This window comes from Oxyura jamaicensis, chromosome 4 (assembly GCF_011077185.1).
Source record: "Oxyura jamaicensis isolate SHBP4307 breed ruddy duck chromosome 4, BPBGC_Ojam_1.0, whole genome shotgun sequence".
In the NCBI taxonomy this organism is placed as follows: Eukaryota; Metazoa; Chordata; class Aves; order Anseriformes; family Anatidae; genus Oxyura; species Oxyura jamaicensis.
In genome coordinates, this window is record NC_048896.1 from 87,618,261 (window position 1) to 87,635,833 (window position 17,573).

Below are 17,573 nucleotides of genomic sequence, written 5' to 3' on the forward strand. Positions count from 1 at the left end.
GTGGGAAGAGCAAGAGCAAGATGAGAAGCCCTTTTCTCATGTAGCTGGGCTTCAGGCCTTGTAGCAGAGAAGCACTCAGTTGCTCTGGAAGCAACAGGTACCTATATGGCTGTGATACTTGGGCTCTTTGTGCTTCTTCTTTGGCTATAATAATCTCCATGTATGCTTGTGGCTGGAATGTCTTTTATTTCACTTTCTGGACTACTGGAAGCACCCTCCCTCCCCAAGGTAGCCTTTTTAAGTGCATATTTGAATGTATATTATTATAACATTTTACTTGAAATTTAACTCCTTCTCTAGTGCACCTCTACTGTCCTGTGGCCTTTCTTGGCAAAGACCTGCCACCCAGCCCTGTGGCAGAAGGAAAATAGATGCAGAAATGGGACCTGACTCATGAAGTATAGAGGGGCGCCAGGAGGTTGCATACACCTTAACGTGTGTCCAAAAGTATCATCAGTTCTTGTCCCTGCAGGTTTGAGTTTAGCAGACTGTTCGTAACCTTAAGCTTCATGAGTATGAATGGCATTGGAAGACTTCTCAGTCTTGGGAGCAAAGTTGTGGTCTTCCACAGCTTTGTGGAGGAGCAGAGATGTTAAACAATGATTCTGTCATGACCACGTTGCATCAGAGGGCTCATGTGGCTCCTTGCAAGGCCTACTTGGTGTGATTGTTTCTGGAGTTCTGGCAAAAAACTCTCCTGGGAGGTTCTCATAATAATGGTACATTCCTTAGATCCTCCTACCTATCTTGACAGTTCAGGTTTCATTTATATCTTCCTACCCTCTTGGTGGGTATTTCCATACAAGTTGTCATTGGACTATTTATGGGGGGGCTGTGCTTCCTGCTGAGTGAAAAACCAGTGTCTAGGATTCTGAATTAAAAATGGAACTAACTTACTGCTCCTCCTGCTTCTTACGCACCCAGGTGGGGGGATGAGATGGTAGAGAATGGAAGAGAAGATCATGAAGGTCACAGTCTGCTAAATGTTCTGACGTGCTGTACAGGCTTTACAAGTCAGAGCTGAAGAGTTGTCTTGAACAACCACATAAAACACAACGTGACCTCTGGCCCATTATGCTAATAATGGCACTAAATCTACTTTTCGATCAACAAAAAGGTTTTCTTCAGAACAATGCTGCTAAAGTTAGGATCTGGGGTTGCCTGTGTCTGTATAAGTAAAAACATTGGCACAGCTTTTTTGTGCAAAGTGTTTATGGAATTTATACCATCTGTTTCTGAATAGTTTATTGATATATTAGATATAGTGCAATGCCCAGTCACTTTGCTAAGTGCTGAAGGGCTGGGAAAATGCTTGCCAGAAATCCTAAGTATTGTAGATATTTCTGCAGTCACTATGATGTCATATATTAGCTGAACATTTGCTGAGGTAGTTTATTTTGAACTGTGTTTTAAAATACTTTAATGAGTGATAAAAACAAAAGGTAAGTGTAAATTGGATACCGTGAAAACTCAAATAGAAGAAAAACCTCATATACTGCAGTGGTTGTGGATGATGAGGTTCCAAACAAAGGTTTCTTTATATATATTAATAAATATATATTAATAAATATATATATTTACATATTTATTTTTTAAAATAAATAGATCTGTCATTTTAAGATATAAAATGGAGTCTAGGAGGGTTTTACTCATAGGTTTAAGGGGAAATAATCAGACAATAGGCATAGAATGGGATTTCTTTTTCAAATAAATTGTTTTGTGATCATCTTTCAGACAAATCCACATATGATGGATGATGTACGTTTTTGGCTTTAAGCAGGTTTCTGTCAAAAGATAAGCTTTTGACATGATTTTTTTTTTTTACTTTTGTGTTGCAGCAGCTTAGAGAGGGTTTCTGGGTAGAACTTGAATTCAATGGCTTTCCAAGTATACATCTATTTTAGTTTAACTGTGCACTGTTTCTTCTCTGGTTCCTTTTTCTGCAGTGTGTGTGCTGTACAACTAATACCTTTTTTCCATATAAGCATTATGTAGTAATGTAGTACATCACTGAAGAGAGGTAGATTTGATAATGTAGTCTCCTGCTATAGCATTGTAACTGTCTATTTGCTCCTGAGTGAGAAACTATCTGAAAACTGAAAATAAATACAAAAACTTAAATGCTTCAGTCAAATGATGTTATAATAAATCCATAGGCTAGTTTTTTTCATTCTCTGGTGAACTGACTGTGACTGTTAAGGAAAAGTTAATTAGGTTTATGGTTTGAATATTTTGTTTTTAATTTTATTTATAAATAGATTAGACTTGTCTGCATTAGGATACTCCTTTTTTTATGTTGCTAATTAGTAGTTTCATATTAAATATATTTATTACATTCATAAAGACACATTTGTTTTCCAAACCTCCGTTAAAATACCATTATTCAGTCTCTCACCTTTTAAAGAAAAAGCAAGTCATGGCAGAGGTTGGAAGACACAAAGCCAATTAAGATTAAGCCTCTCTCAGAATGAGCAGAGAAGTTGTAATGCTAGATAGAAAGATTGCTTATAATTGTATGCTATAATTTGGTCTGAGATGTAAACTTCAGCACTAGAATCAGATCCTCTGCGGAAAGGATTTTTCTTCCAGGCTTCTGCAGCAGGAGAATTGAAATGTTACTAGTGAGTTTACATTTCTACACTTCAGAAGTTGTTTGTATCTTTCAACTAAAAAGCATAAACTGTTGGGCTTGAGGGATATTTCCTTCCTTTGAGTATCAAAATTTATGCTGGAGATAAGTCAAATTCTTTACCTTCTCAGAGCAGGTGAAAAAAAAATAAATGAAAACATTCCAGTTTCTTCCAAGGAAATATAGTGTTACCAGCTTGTCCAAAAAGGCCAAGAAAGTAAATCACTTAACTTAAAGCATCTTAGGCTTTAATTTGGAAAGGAGAAATGTCATTAGAAAGAGAAACTAGCTAGGGTATGTTGAATGTTAATGTGCTCAAAGGCGAACCATAGGAAACCTGAATATTGAAAATACTTCAGTCTTTCCAGCAGATATAAGTAATATCTTCTGATATTGAATGCATGAGAGAGAATTGCATGCTCGTTTATTAGAAAATGTGTTACTCTCCATCAGTGTCTGAAATATGAATAAGAAGTCTGGTTTCAATTACCATAGAAGAGAGAGTCTATAGAAGTAGAGACACTGCATGTGTGCCCACACTGTGTAGGTATTTCTTCCCTTCTGGGCTGTCTTCGGAGTGAATGAACTAACTGAGTCAATTAAAACTAATTAAAACTCCACTGTAGTTTTGGGATAGTTTGTCCTGTGGCTTATGGACAGTGTGGATGAGATGCTAACCATTTGTCTCCCTCTAACACTATCCCAATAGGTTTTACATTGTTAGCATACCCACACCAGTGGACAAAACCCAAGGCAGACTGTCAGAATGAGGCAATCAAAACTATTGTGGCAGCTCTCAAATTTCAGGCATTTCATTCCAGGCCTCAGTAAGGTTACAGGCTGATCCCTGATACTATCAGTGTTTTTTTCTGCAAGTTTGTCGCCTCTGGTCACACTTAGATTGCAACACAGATGGAATTTCTGCAAGGTATTTCAAATTTGTACACTAACTCACCACTACTGAAGTGTCTTGCTTCCCCTGTCTCTTTCCTTCACAATTCGTGGAAGGGTTTGGCAGAGCTCGTGCAATGTAAGGAGGCAGACACGAAGTCTGGGAGCAGGGATGTGATCTAATCTTTTTTTTTTTTTTTTTTTTTTTTTTTGGCAGAAATGACCCAGTACCTTGGCTACTTTGGAAACTGCACTATTGTGAATACAATTTCTGTAAACTTGTTTCCATATGCTGACCTAGTGAAATGAACAAACACTTCAAATGGAAAGATAGTGTGGGTCTTAGGTTTGCATTGATTTTACTGCAGTGTGTTTTATGTGTTTGTTTGTTTGTTTTTCATATGTTTATTGGAAAGCACTAAGGATAGAGAGGAGTCAGGTTCATATAAGACGTATTGCCAAGTTTTCTTTAATGTCATTTAGGCTAACAAAACCACTTTTAGGTAATTATGCTCTTACATGGGCTTTACTGAAAAAAAAAAATGGTTGTCTTAACAGGGATGACAGTCTGTGCATTTGCTTGGACCTTTGCGTCAAAGCAGTTTAGTGTCATGTTTTCTAGAGATACAAACAGCTATCACTGTGCTGATATGCTGATAAAATCAGAGCATCCATGCCATTTATTAGGGTTGGTTTGTGTTCCCTGAGTATATCTTGAATTCAAAATGAGCTTTTCTTTTGTCATGTTTCTTTTCAGTATATTTGTTTCAATAGTTTGAGATGCATGGCTGTTATAGTTGCTTTAATAGCACTAAAATAATATCTGATTTTGTATGTGTTTAGAGTATTGATGTTCTTACAATCTCTGCTGCTTTATTTTTGAAGTATGTATTAGTGAAACTTTAGCATTTAAAGAAACTAGTATCAATGTGGGAGACGTGAGATAGTTTTTTCTTCCCTGCATCTCAGTTTTATGTTTTGATAAGGAAATTTTACTTGAATGAAAGAATGAGCGTGTTGATGACTTCGGTTCAGTTGCTTATGGGATAAAAACTTACATTATGTTAACATTGCAATAAGATGCTCTTAGTTACGGGTTTGACAACTATGGTATGAAAAGTCTGTTAGCAGTATCATAACACCGATATCTGGTGCTCCAGAACATCGTCATGTTAATATCAAATTGCAGAAATAAGGCCTACAATTGCATCATAGACCTTTGTTCTTCTAGCATCTCGTGTACTCCTAGTATCCTTTTCTACGCTATGTGCATATCTTTGGCATTCCCTGCAGTAAGGCTCCTGTTTTGTGTGTGTATGGATCTCATGGTGGGTGTAGTGTATCGGATGCACAGACTACATTTTACGTGGTAATGTTTTCCATCTGGCTCAGTAAAGCTTGGGGCATCATCTGGGCTGTAATTTTGTAGTAACAGAAGCAATACAATCATGTAGGTAACTTCTATTTGAGATTGTCTTTCTTTAAATACCACACAAAACATAATTATACATAAAATGGCAATGTGTAGCCAGTGTAAATCTGCTTCTGTACAGTAATAACACAAAAAAAGGCTTGCATTTTATTAATGCAGGATAAGAGAGCGAGCCTGTCATTATTTCTTCTACAAACTGGATGTAAGCACAGAAATACAGAGCATTAACATTAACAGCTCAAAAAATGAAAGATGTATGAAATGTAATGTCGGCTATTAGCACATTATGAAATATTGACTGAGAGACCTAATTCCTCCTTCCCTCTCCTTTAGTTCCTGGCAAAACACTCCTTAGAGAAGCTCAGACTTCTAGAATGGGATAGAAAAAAAATCCTGTTAAGTGTCTCTTTGCTTAGAGAAATGATGGCACTGTGTACCTCCGTTTGTTCTGTTCAATTTCTAAGATACTACATTTCAATTACAGTATGTATAAATTAAATTGTCAGCAGTTGAGTGCCTGCCTATTGCTGTTGAGTGGGCTTTGTTAAGACAGTTGGTTATATGCTGATTCATTTTATCTTTTGAGTAGCCTTTGCCAATATATTTTGGAACTGCTGCAGGTAGAAGCCAAAGCTATACACCGATCACCTTTTAGAAATCTGTGCTGGAATACAGCTTGTTCTACTGCCAGTGTTTTTCTTTAATATGTACATGACTAGAGCACATAGCTAACAACAAACAAAATTAGCGTCACCTTTGATTAATGCGTCTTTTTTTAGCTATGTAGTTTCCACTATCTTACAAATTAGAAGCTTTTAAAAGGAATTATTATAGTCATTTTGTAAATTAAAGTAGTTTGGTATAAAAATTCATGCATACACTGTGTTGTGTCTCTTTGAATTCTGAAGTCTTATTCCACATGATTTTAGAGTAATTTAAGAGCAATGTTAGCATAGTATTTTTGTTATAAGAGACAAACAGTGCACTTCTTAGCTATCATAATCTTTATCCTTCCAGTATTTATTCATACACATTTCAACTCTTATCTAAGCAAGTTACATTTGCTTGAGATTGGTGTCTGTTAGCATCCTCTCAAGTCACAATGTGGTCACAGTTGTTATACCTCCACACTTAGGAGTTTCATAGAACCCATGGCCTCAGTTCATTTTCACCTCATCTGTAAGACAGCTGCTCACAGATCAAGTCTCCAGCAATGTGCAAAAATGCATCTATCTTCATGTCTGTGTAAATACTCATGTGCCTATTTTTTATGAAGCTGTTGGTACCTCTTAGGAGTTGATTAAGATTTTAGAAGTACTTCTTGAAGATTTTTTTTATTCTTCATATGAAATATTCAAACAGTGGGATTTCTAGAAAATATTCAAAGCTTGGAGACTTACATTGTGAGAGAACAATTAAAAAATAAAATAAAATAAGATCTTAGGTGCAGATACTGCATCTTGTCTTCCAGGCTCTCAAAAGTAAGAGATGTTAGCATATTGTTTTAACTGCTGAATTACTTTTTGCAAGGAAAATGCATAGTCTAATTCTGATCTCAGAACAAGTTTCATTAAATTTTAATATAACAGAAGTGTTTAAATAGTTTATTTTGCTGTGCATTGTTCTTCTCCCATCCTGTCTTTCAGTCAGAAAAAATCACTTCAAAAACATCAGTTCTGGCAGGACAAAAAAGGAAGGAGAGAAATGAAGAATGATAAAAAGAGAATGGATTTATAGAAGATCAAAAGTTAGATACAGCAAGAGAGTTGTCTTGTCTTGGATGATTGTGTTTTCAAACAGCGCTGCTTTTGAAAGTGTTGTCATTGGTTTCCTAAAGAATTTCAGGAAAACGATCTCTGTCAATCTGCATCCCTATTATGTTACTCTTTCTCAGCTGACAGTTCTTTTTTACCTGTATGAATGGGTGGAAAACTTGCCACTTCTTTATTTCCTCAGCATCCTTTCAAAAAACCTCAGGAAATTTCACCCACAGTTGTGTAGACAGATGCATTCTCTCAGGTTTGGGACAAAAAATAAATAGTGGCTTGTATAAGGATCACTGAAGATAAACAGAATAAGGACGGAGGTCATGGTGCTGACTTCTGTGCAGCTTCTTGGTCCTCAGTTCTCCTGTACTAACATTATCATCTGCTAGCTGTGGCTATTAGTTAAGAACTCATAGTTAAGCACCACTTCTACCAAATCAAGAATTGTCCTTTCCTCACAGCAAGTAAAGAAAGTGGCATTGGTTATTTAGACTTCCTTTGATTCCTTCAATCCGCATCCTGTTCAGTCCTTTGTAGCTTGTTGAAAGGAATTCCCTGCTAACATATAGTCAGTAAATTCCTCAGTATGTGGAGGAATCTTGTTTGAGATGCTAAATTTTACCCTTACAAGAAACAAATGTGACATCTTTTCTTTAGAAAGATTCCAGTCTGGAATTCTTCCAGTCTGGAAACCTTGTCATTTTTTTCATGTCTGTAAAGGCCCAATATTTGTACCTTTGAGCAATGTTCCCTTGACGCTGCTTAATTTAAAGCTATAGTATACAGGTAATATGCAACTAGTGCGATATTTCCTGGCTCTAACTGTTACTCAAAAGGTTGTTATCCTAAGGCATGTTATCCGTGCCTTAGCACTGTGGTTTTTTTCACTAAAACCAGATCACATCTTGAAGTTCATCCCAGAGCCTCCCCTATTAATGAACACAGAGCCTATGTTCTGAGTATTTTTTTTCTTCTGGAAAATAAACTAAATTAGGCTAACAAATTATTTCATTTATATATGGGAAATAAAAGCAAAGTTTGTGTCTTTGAAAGATGCATAGAGCCATGTATATACAAACTCTGTTGCCTGGTGTGCAAAGGTTAGCAATCAGTCAGTATATAAGCAAGCAGCTGGGCCAAACCCATAATTTTATAAAAGAAATTGTCACAACATGTCAAATCTCTTTTCAATTCTCTTTTTAATTTTTATTTTTTTAATTTAAAAAATCATTCGGTGGTCCCTTCCCATGTTTCTACAGCATTATTACCTAAGATCACTGGCAGGTCTAAATTTAGAAATATATAACAAAAAGCATTAGTAATATGGAATCAAATATGCTATTCTTTTCTTATGGCTAATTTTCTTAAGTAAGAATTTAGTATTCTTGCTTGACCTTTTTCTTTCTTGCATTCATTTTGAAAGCTTTTTAAGTTTGTGGGAAGGTGATGAATTACTTCTACATTTCTCACTTGACTGACAGATCTAAAACCTTGATAATTCTGTGCTGCTGGGTAAGGCAAGAGGGGAGTGGTACATCCAACTGCATCACCTTTGAATGATTGTCCATCATTGGAAAACAGTAACTAGTACCACAGCTTATGAAATCTTAAAGTTATCTTAAGAAAACTTACCAGAACTTAGTATGATTCAGTGTTTTCTGATAAGGAAAATGGACATTTTGATTTTTACCTAGCCACTAGATGGCAATTGCACATAAGTCAAGACTTGCTTAGGAATGCAAGCACACATACATTCCAGACTGTATTGCTATGGTGACCTTGTTCATTTTTGTATTTTCTCTATTTATTGAGGTACATGCTGTACTTTAAAAATTAGATCTTCAGGCTGTCTAGAAATTATGTCAGAGAAACCTGCTTATTCTTTTGCAACAGTAAATAAATACTGCTATGGACAATAATTAAACATAGCAATTTTCCAAAAGAGAAATCAGGAATTGCTTTTTTTTTTTTAAAAAAAAAAAAAGAAAGAAAGAAAGAAAATTCTGCTGTGTAATTTCTCATGAGTGAGTTGCCATCAACTTCTGAGGTGCCAGACAATGTTAGTGAATTGAGATTGAGTGCCCCCAGGACTCAGAGTTGTTGTTCTGCTTTGCAAGAATGCTGCTTTGGGCAGCGTGCAGTTTTCCTCTCTGTTTCTCCAGCAGCTTTGGTCTTTAACAAAGGAATGAGTAGAATGTTGAAAATTAAGCAAGTAGCTCACTGAACCTGTGCTTAGATTTCTGCTGTAAGTGATTAACCGAGCTATTGAGAGTACAATTTATCAATAGGTGTAGTCTCACATAGAGCAAGAAAATACAACTTAAAAAGGAGTAAGAAATTTTGAAGAAGAAAATAAGGGAAATTTTACAATAGAAGAATATAAGAATAAAAGAAAATATAACTCTTGAGATGTCTAATATAAAGCTCAAAGGAGTTGTCATCTACCTATTTGTTATCACTGCAACAAAATCTAGTCTTGCAGACCAAAGTATTGCTTCTGCTCCAAATGCTGAAACAATGCTAGACATCAGATGAATTTAAGAGCTTAATTTCTGTTTCAGTCTACAGAGTTGAATTCTTGTGCCTTAATTATTTACATAAAGTTTTGGGAGAAGGTGATTCTCGGGTAAATTCCAGAAGGTTTTTCGATTTGTAATCCTATGAGTTTTTCTAGAGTGGTACATTTCATCAGATAAACTAGTTTTGTTTGTTTGTTTGTTTTTGTCAGAGAAAATCTGTGTTTTTCTCATCTGTTAGGAAACAGAGAAAAAAAGAGAATTCCTGAAGCAACCTCTATTAGAATAATTCGATCTGACAAGATAACAGCCCTAGTAAATATTCTTGGATACAAGAAGAGCAACTAGTTTGGGGTTTTTAGTAATATTGATAGCCTCAGTATTAATTCCTCTATTTGTGTTTTATGTTGCTGTAGAATTTGGCACTATGCCTCACTTTAACAGCAAGTGGATTAGTTGCTATACTAAAGGATATATATGTGTGTGTGTGTTATAACTTCATCTGATCTCTAAATGACAACTAGGAGAAAAGGCTAATTGCTTCCTTAGATCTGTTCAGTCTAACTCCTTGGCTGTTTTTGATCTTTCCTCATGATACATCCACACTGTGTTAATTTATGAATGGATACCCTTATCTCAATGAGTAAGTTTGGTTTCTGTTCTGATTTTTAAATAAGTCCCTACATTAGTGCAGGAATTAATTAGAATCAAATGTTGTTAGTTTGCAGCCGTTTCTGCGCATTCCCATTTATTTCAATAACTTCCTAGCCTTTTTTCTGTTGCATATTGCATACTTAAAATCACGCAGATCTGAGCAGTTAATAGATGAGCAAGCAATTTTCTAGTCAAAGTACGTATGGACATAGGTGTCATTGCATACATATATGGGCATTTATTTCTAGGGAGTTACAAAGGTTGATTGAGGCTACCCTCCCCCACCCCCCCCCCCCCCAAAAAAAAAAAAAAAAAGAAGCAATTTGTGCTACTGGAAATATGTATGGAGAAGAAGAGAGAGGTATGGGTTAGCTGCATCAACAGAAACAACTGAAACATTGATTTAACATAGGAAAAATGAGCAACAACCTTACTTGTGAGAGTATAAAATAATGAAGATGCATCTCAGCCTCTGTGGTTGCGTGAAGTCTAACCACACTGACTTCAAAGGTAATGTAGCCAGTATACATCTGTATTCTGTAATCCTGTGAAGGAACTGAAAGAACGTGCTGTTTCAACCTAGGAAAGAATCAAGCATACATTGATCAAATTAGTTTCAAATGTAGATGTAGAATTCGGAGACTAAAACTGGAAAGCTCAACAGAAATTGTAATTGAGAATATACTCATAAAACTGGGAAGCGTATATTGTTTGTTGAATTTTGATTAGTTTTTGGTTTTGTTGGTAATTGTACTCTTCTTCTTGAACAATTGTATTCTTCAGGTTGAACAATGTATGAGAAAGCTATACTTGTGAGGCCCTAACAGAGTTATTGAGTCCATCAATTCTGAGTGTCCTTGCTGGAGTTAAGACTGTCATTGAGGAGCAGCTGAGGCCACTGGGCCTGTTCAGCCTGGAGAAGAGGAGGCTGAGGGGGGACCTCATCGTGGTCTACAACTTCCTCGCGAGGGGGAATAGAGAGGCAGGTGACCCATTCTCCATAAACACCAGTGATAGGACCTGCGAGAATGGGGTTAAGCTGAGGCAGGGGAAGTTTAGACTGGCCATCAGGAGGAGGCTCTTCACCGAGAGGGTGGTTGCACACTGGAACAGGCTTCCCAGTGAAGTAGTTACTGCACCAAGCCTGTCTGAATTTAAGAAGGGATTGGACTGTGCACTTAGTCACATGGTCTAAACTTCTGGGCAGACCTGTGCGATGCCAGGAGTTGGACTTGATGATCCTTATGGGTCCCTTCCAACTCAGGATATTCTATGATTCTATGATTGCTTCTTAAAGGCTCTATATACAGAAGCTAACAGCAGAGGCAAGGATCTATGCTATCTTCACTTAAAACAGCAGACAAAAGTAGAACTGCTTTTAATAGTGGTATTTTCAGAAACAAGAAAATGGATTTCTAACCTGTGCTATAACAAAGTATGTAATGTCTCAGGATTATTAGTCAGAATGGATTATAGTAGCAGGAAAATCAGATATGGAGGAAGGAGGAAAGAAATCAGGAGTCTTTGTTTTTATGCATGTACAGTTTTAGTCTAGTGTTCATGGTGACTTTTTTTCCCACCATGCCTATGATCCCTGCTTTTCCAGCATGATGTGTTTTTTTTTTGAAGAGTTTAACTGTGAACCAGAGATCCAACAATCATCTGGATGCTGGAGGAATGTGTCCAGAACTGAAAATGTAAAAGGGGTGAGGAATTGATTGTGAGTGCTAGGTCCGCTGCCAAAGAAAGGTGTCAGGTTTGGACATCCAGGAAAGGCAGCTAGTCTGTGCTTATCATATCCAAGGTGAGTTTAATACAGATCAGATTCAGCGCTTGGCTGAAGTATTTACAGAGAAAAAGGATTTTGGTTAGACTTTCAACAAACTCTAGAAGAAAATGTGCAATGGTAAAAAAAAAAAAAATGATAATAATAATAAAAAATTGTTCACTTGCTCATAAAATTTGATATTGCTTTTTCCCTGATTCCTTGCTGCTCCATATTTTCACCTTTCAGTGAGATTTTGAGTTGTATTTTTCCTTGATGGGCTTTTCTCACTCTGATGATTCATGGTATGATTCTTTTTGCCTTTCTCTTTTTTTTTTTTTTTCCCTTTTAATTTTGTTATCTATGTAACAAAAATTCATCTTTAGTCATTTAATGCTTGTAGTGAAAACAAAGAGTTTCACTGGAAATAAAAAGGTGAAAAAGAAAGTGTGCAGTTGAAGTGGTGTATTTTTTCAGCTTTCTACTTGTCATGACTAAAACCATAAAATATGGAAATTTCCATTTATACAGTCAAGTAGATCTCATTAATTGTGTTGCGGTTTTACCAGAATTATTTACGAAGCTTGGATGGTACATTTTTACATACCTTTTCTATAATCAAGAAAATACGATTATTTTTCTCACAGCTTGCATTTTAAGATGTGATGTGCCAACCGAAAATTTCTGCAAAATATTTGTCTTTAATATTTCACGTATTTTAATGTTATACTACAATGTACTATAATTTTTTTTTTTTTTTTTTAAATGCCTGGGGATGAAACCATGGTCTTGCTGAGGCTTTCCACTGTCTCATTCAATTGAAGGCTTCAGCTGTAGCTCAGTCAGAAATCATGTGAAGAGAAGACACTCTCCACTGTTTGGCACTGGGATACGTAAATTAACCAATAACAGTGATATTACCAAAACAGAGTCATAGAATCATAAAATTGTTGAGTTTGGATGAGACCTCTAGAGATTATCTAGTCTAACCCCCATGCTTAAAGCAGGGTCCAGTAAAGCATGTTTCTCTGGTTGGGTTTTGAATATCTCCAAGGCTTGAGAGTCCACAACCTTTCTGGGCAATCTGTTCCAGTGTCTGACCACTGTTATGGTAGAAAAGTTTTTATGTTTTATTATGGGAAGAATCTAGCTCCACCTTTTTTACACCCTCCTGTCAGGCACATATTGGATATGGATATGATCCCCCCGAGCCTTCGCTTCTGAAGTCTGAATACCTCTGAAAGCCTCTGCTCAAGTGACAGATACTCTAAGCCCTGAATTGTATTAGTGGCACTTGACTGGGCTTTCTCCAGTATGTCCAGGTCTCTCTTGTACTGGGCAGCCCAGCACTGGGCACAGCTATCCAAATATATCTCATGAGTGCGGACGGATCATTTCTCTTGACCTGTTAGCAGCATTCTTCCCAAAAGTCCAGGATGCCGATGGCGTTCCTAGGAACAAAGGCTTGTTGCTGGCTCATGTTCAACTTGTTTTTCACCAGGATCCTCAGGTCCTTTTCTGCAAAGCAGATTTCCAGACTGTCAGATCCTAACATGCACTGGACATGGTGTTATTCCTCCTGACAAGCAGGGTTCTGCATTTTGTTGAATTCTGTGATACTCCTGATGGGCCGTTTCTCTATGATGTTGAGGTTTCTCTGGATGGCAGCACAGCCACCTGCTGGCTTCTCCTCCCAGTTTTGTACAGTCTGCCATGTTACTGGACTTGCACTCTATCCCATTATTCAGGTCACTCATGGAGGTGTTGAGCAGTATTGGCCACTGAGATACTCAACTAGTGCCTGGCCTCCAGCTGGACTTTGTGCTGCCGATCACAACCCTTTGTGCTGCCGATCACAACCCTTTGAGTCTGACAGTTCAGCTAGTGTTCAGTCCACCTCACTGTCCACTTATCTAGCTTGTACTTCATCATCTTGTCTATGCAGCTTTTATGAGAGACTGTTTTGAAAGCCTTGCTAGTATCAAGGTAAACAACATCTGCTGCTCTCCCTTCATCCACCGGGCTCATTATTTCATCACAGAGGCTATCGTCGCTTAAGCACAATTTCCCCCATGCTGATCAGTCCAGATCATCATCTTGACTTTATTACGTTTGCAAATGTTTTCCAGAAACAGTTGCTTCATCACCTTCCCAGGAATCAAAGAGAGGCTGACTGGCCTTTATTTTCCTGCATTCTCCTTCTTGGCCTCCTGGAATATAGGAGCAACAGTTGCTTTCTTCTAGCCCTCAGGAACCTTTCCTGATCACCAGTCACCACAGCCTTTCAAAGACAATGAGAACGGGAATCTTAGCCTCATCTGTCCTTCTGTCCATTGGAACATCTGAACATTATTTTTAGATTTTTTTTTAATGTATTTTTTTTCTATTCAACAAAACTAAAGCTGTAAAATCAAACTCCTAGTCTGATTATCTCTCGTTTTGATATATATATATGTATGTATGTATGTAAGTATATTATATTCATGATCAACATTTATTTAGCAGAAATGGCAACTGCAGATGTTTTTTAAACTAATGCTAAGGTTTTCCTGTTAATCATCCACTAGACTAGCCTGATTGTTTATTTATTTATTTACTCATCCAGAAATAATGAAGCATTAATAGTTAACTTTCACAACCAGCTTTTCCACAACTTTATTTCAAGTATGTTTCTTCTCCTCTGTTGGAACATAATTGTTCAGAGAGAACAATTTTGTTTCTGTGTAACTTCTAACAGGGCATGTATTCCTTTTTTCTAACACTAAGGGATAGCAGTTACATCTGAGATTGGCTCTGCTATGGTTTTTCAGGAATATGCTTGAAATAAATGCACAAAGCCAAGCTTTGTTTTGTAGCCCAAGGTGGTAATAGTCATTTACCAAAGCCACATCAGTCTTCCACTTTAGATATAATAATACTGTCACATAATTTTCAGCTCAAGCGGAGGAAAGCTTTTCATTTGGAAGACTCTTCTATGATTGTCTCCTTATTTCCCCATCTTTTAAAATATCTAAAGTAAATTTATCTCATCAAATTTGATAATCTAAATCTCAGAAATCACCTCCAGGCAAGTTGTAGGTCAAGTTGCTGTAAATGTGTCTCATACAGGTAGATTGAATCACCCCCTGGAGGTTCGTGTCTTTGACTACTGACTATAGGGGTATACTAGAGGGAACTAGACAACTAGTTTAGACCAAAGAATAACCGAAAGATGTCTGAAATTAGGTGAGAGAAATCTATTAAGCTATTCCAGTAGCTTAATGGTGAACATTACCACTTTCGTGTTTCTTGAGCTACTTCTTTTCTGAAGATTTATTCAAATTATGAGTTGTTAGCTAATTTACAAGTGAAAGTACATTTTGCACTTGCAATTACTTGCTAGTGTTTTTCAGCATTATTAGTAACACTTCTGAAAATGCTCTAAAAGCAGACTTCCTGCATATGCTTTCAGTGAAAACAAGATGGCAATATAGTGATTTATTTTAGCAGTATAAGGTAGATTTTGAAATATATCTTTATTTATTTCACTTTTCTCAATATTTTGAATCTAACAAGTTAAGGAACAACAATCAGTGAGAGTAACTTCAAAGAGCTCTTTAACCTATACTCCTATGCTGGAAATTATCTTAAGTGAATGAAATGTCAATACTAGTATAGACTAGTAGACCATGATGAAAATGTCCATAAAATGCTCTCTACCATTAAAATGACTGAAGTAAAAATTAAAATTTTATGACTTTTTTTTTTTTTAATATGTGAAATTAGGCTCCCACATTCATGTCTGAGTACATAATGAAAGACCTACTTTGTTATATTCCTGAGAATCCACTAGCTTTCATGGCCAATTAAATTGTATGTTATTCATATGAACAAGCACTGATCTACTGCAATTTATCAGTAGAAATCAATAGTTATCATTAGAAATATTAGTGTTGTGCACAGATTAAATAACCACTTATTTTAAAATGTGGTCATAGCATTATAATACTCATTCCCACAACTGTTTTTTTAAACGTTCCTAGAAAGTGAAGAGTAAAATATTAAAGGTAGTGTTTCTTCCGCACCAGAAAGTACCGGAGTGTGAAGGTATTGAGGGACTTAGAGCTGTGTTCCTAGCTGACCTGCACTATGAAATATTATGTACATTGTATAGCACTTCCTCTGCTTATGGTGCTATAGGAGAGCTTCAACTTCAATACGTTCAACTGTGGATCTTTAAGGGTGATCCTAAGACTAGAAATGATCTTGTTTCATTTTTGTTCTTTTACTTCCACTCTAAATTTCAATAACTTTTGCAGCTTGATTACACCCTTCTTAGGTTTAAAATAATGATTTTGAGTTCAAAATTATATAGAAAATGATCATTCTGATTTGGAAATTATACAGCAGTATTTCCTTCTACTCAATTTACAAGATTACATAATATTAGTATGTTCATCTAATTCCTGAACTACTTGCAAATTAATTGCATGGAATTATGAAAATTGAGCTTGATGCACATTATCTCCTGTTGTGTGTTACCTTTCTAGACGAGGAGGGATGTCGTGGGAGGGATAACTGAAGGAAGCTGTCGTGTGACATCTTCCATGCCTTACTGTGTGAGCTCTAAGCTATGTATGAACCCAGACCTTCAAAGAAAAATCTAGAAAACCTTTGTCCTGCCTTATGTTTGTTGATAAGTTTAGTGGTCACTTTTAACCTTGGTTGATATGCTGTACTTAATAAACAGCTCTTTCTTTATTTTGTTGTGCATTTCAAAACAGCAGGAATAGATGTTAGAAAAAAGACTTAAGTCTGAAGTCTGTTCCCTTAGCCTTAGGTAGACTTCAAATGTATTCTTTTCTTGAAAGTAATGCACCATATCTAAAAATACAGGTTAAAATTAAAGAGAAAATATTTTTAATTGGGTTACTGATTATTGTACATCCAGAAATTAGAATTTGTAAAGGCTGCCAGTGAGAAGTCATTCTCATAAACTCGCAGTTGTCAAGGAACAGCAAATGTTCAGAATTACTTGTTATAGAAAGGGGAACACTTCTTTGAAAGGCAAGGTGGATAATCTTATTTAATATATGAGAAAAAAATGTTGGCATTAGTCTTGCTAATGTTTTTATGCTACTTATGAACTGTTTGTAAACATTGCCATAAACATTAACTTAAAAGCATTTTTTATTCTTATTTGTAGAACATTCAAGGTATTTCTAAACATCCAGTGAGAATTATAAAGAAACAGTATATAAAAGGTAAACTGTTTTTATTAATGTTTAAAGGTAATTTTATCTCTATTCTGCAATAAGATATTTTTTATTTTAAAGCAGACCAAAAACTCCAATATAAAAGAATAGATTATTGATTCATAGTTGAACCTTAACATTTAAGCCAATCACTTTTTGCTGGTTGTTCCTAAAAAGGTTTGCTGTTTCAGCTCTGATTTAAATAGTCCTAAACTTTCAGAACTTTATTTCCTTGGACAATCTCACTGTTCCTTTTTCCAGATGAAATTATGCATCTTAAATACATTTAACATCCTAGGAGTGTTTTGGGGGAATTCAGTTTATCAGACTTTTCCCGAGGAGATGTTAGAGCTGGGTCATCTTAATCCCACTCAAAGACAAGCAACAACAGTTTGTCAGATGTATTGTTTTTGGTAACAGAAGTGGATTTAAGGCAGGTGAATAAGAGACCAAAGCGGTAAAATGTCTACTCACAGTAGACTCTAATATAAGAGAGATTTGCTTATATAAATTCTTTCTTGAACACCTACCATCATAGCTGGGAAATATTGCTCACTTGTTGGATAGATAAGGGCAGGCTTGCTTTTTAAGTCCCCCAGTCTCTACATTTAATGTAATACATACCAGAAGACAGGAGACTGTTTAAGATGGTATACAACTTTGAAAGTGGTTTTATTTTATCTTCC

General features: G+C 36.2%; 1 protein-coding gene across 1 annotated transcript in view; it reads left to right on the top strand.

Moving 5' to 3' along the window:
- The window catches only part of POLN (DNA polymerase nu), a 99,459-nt gene that overhangs the window by 26,596 nt on the left and 55,290 nt on the right, over positions 1–17,573 (top strand). Inside the window, exon 15 of the mRNA XM_035325660.1 lies at positions 16,839–16,896. Coding sequence (XP_035181551.1) covers positions 16,839–16,896 — 58 coding nt within the window. The remainder of the gene's footprint in view (positions 1–16,838; positions 16,897–17,573) is intronic.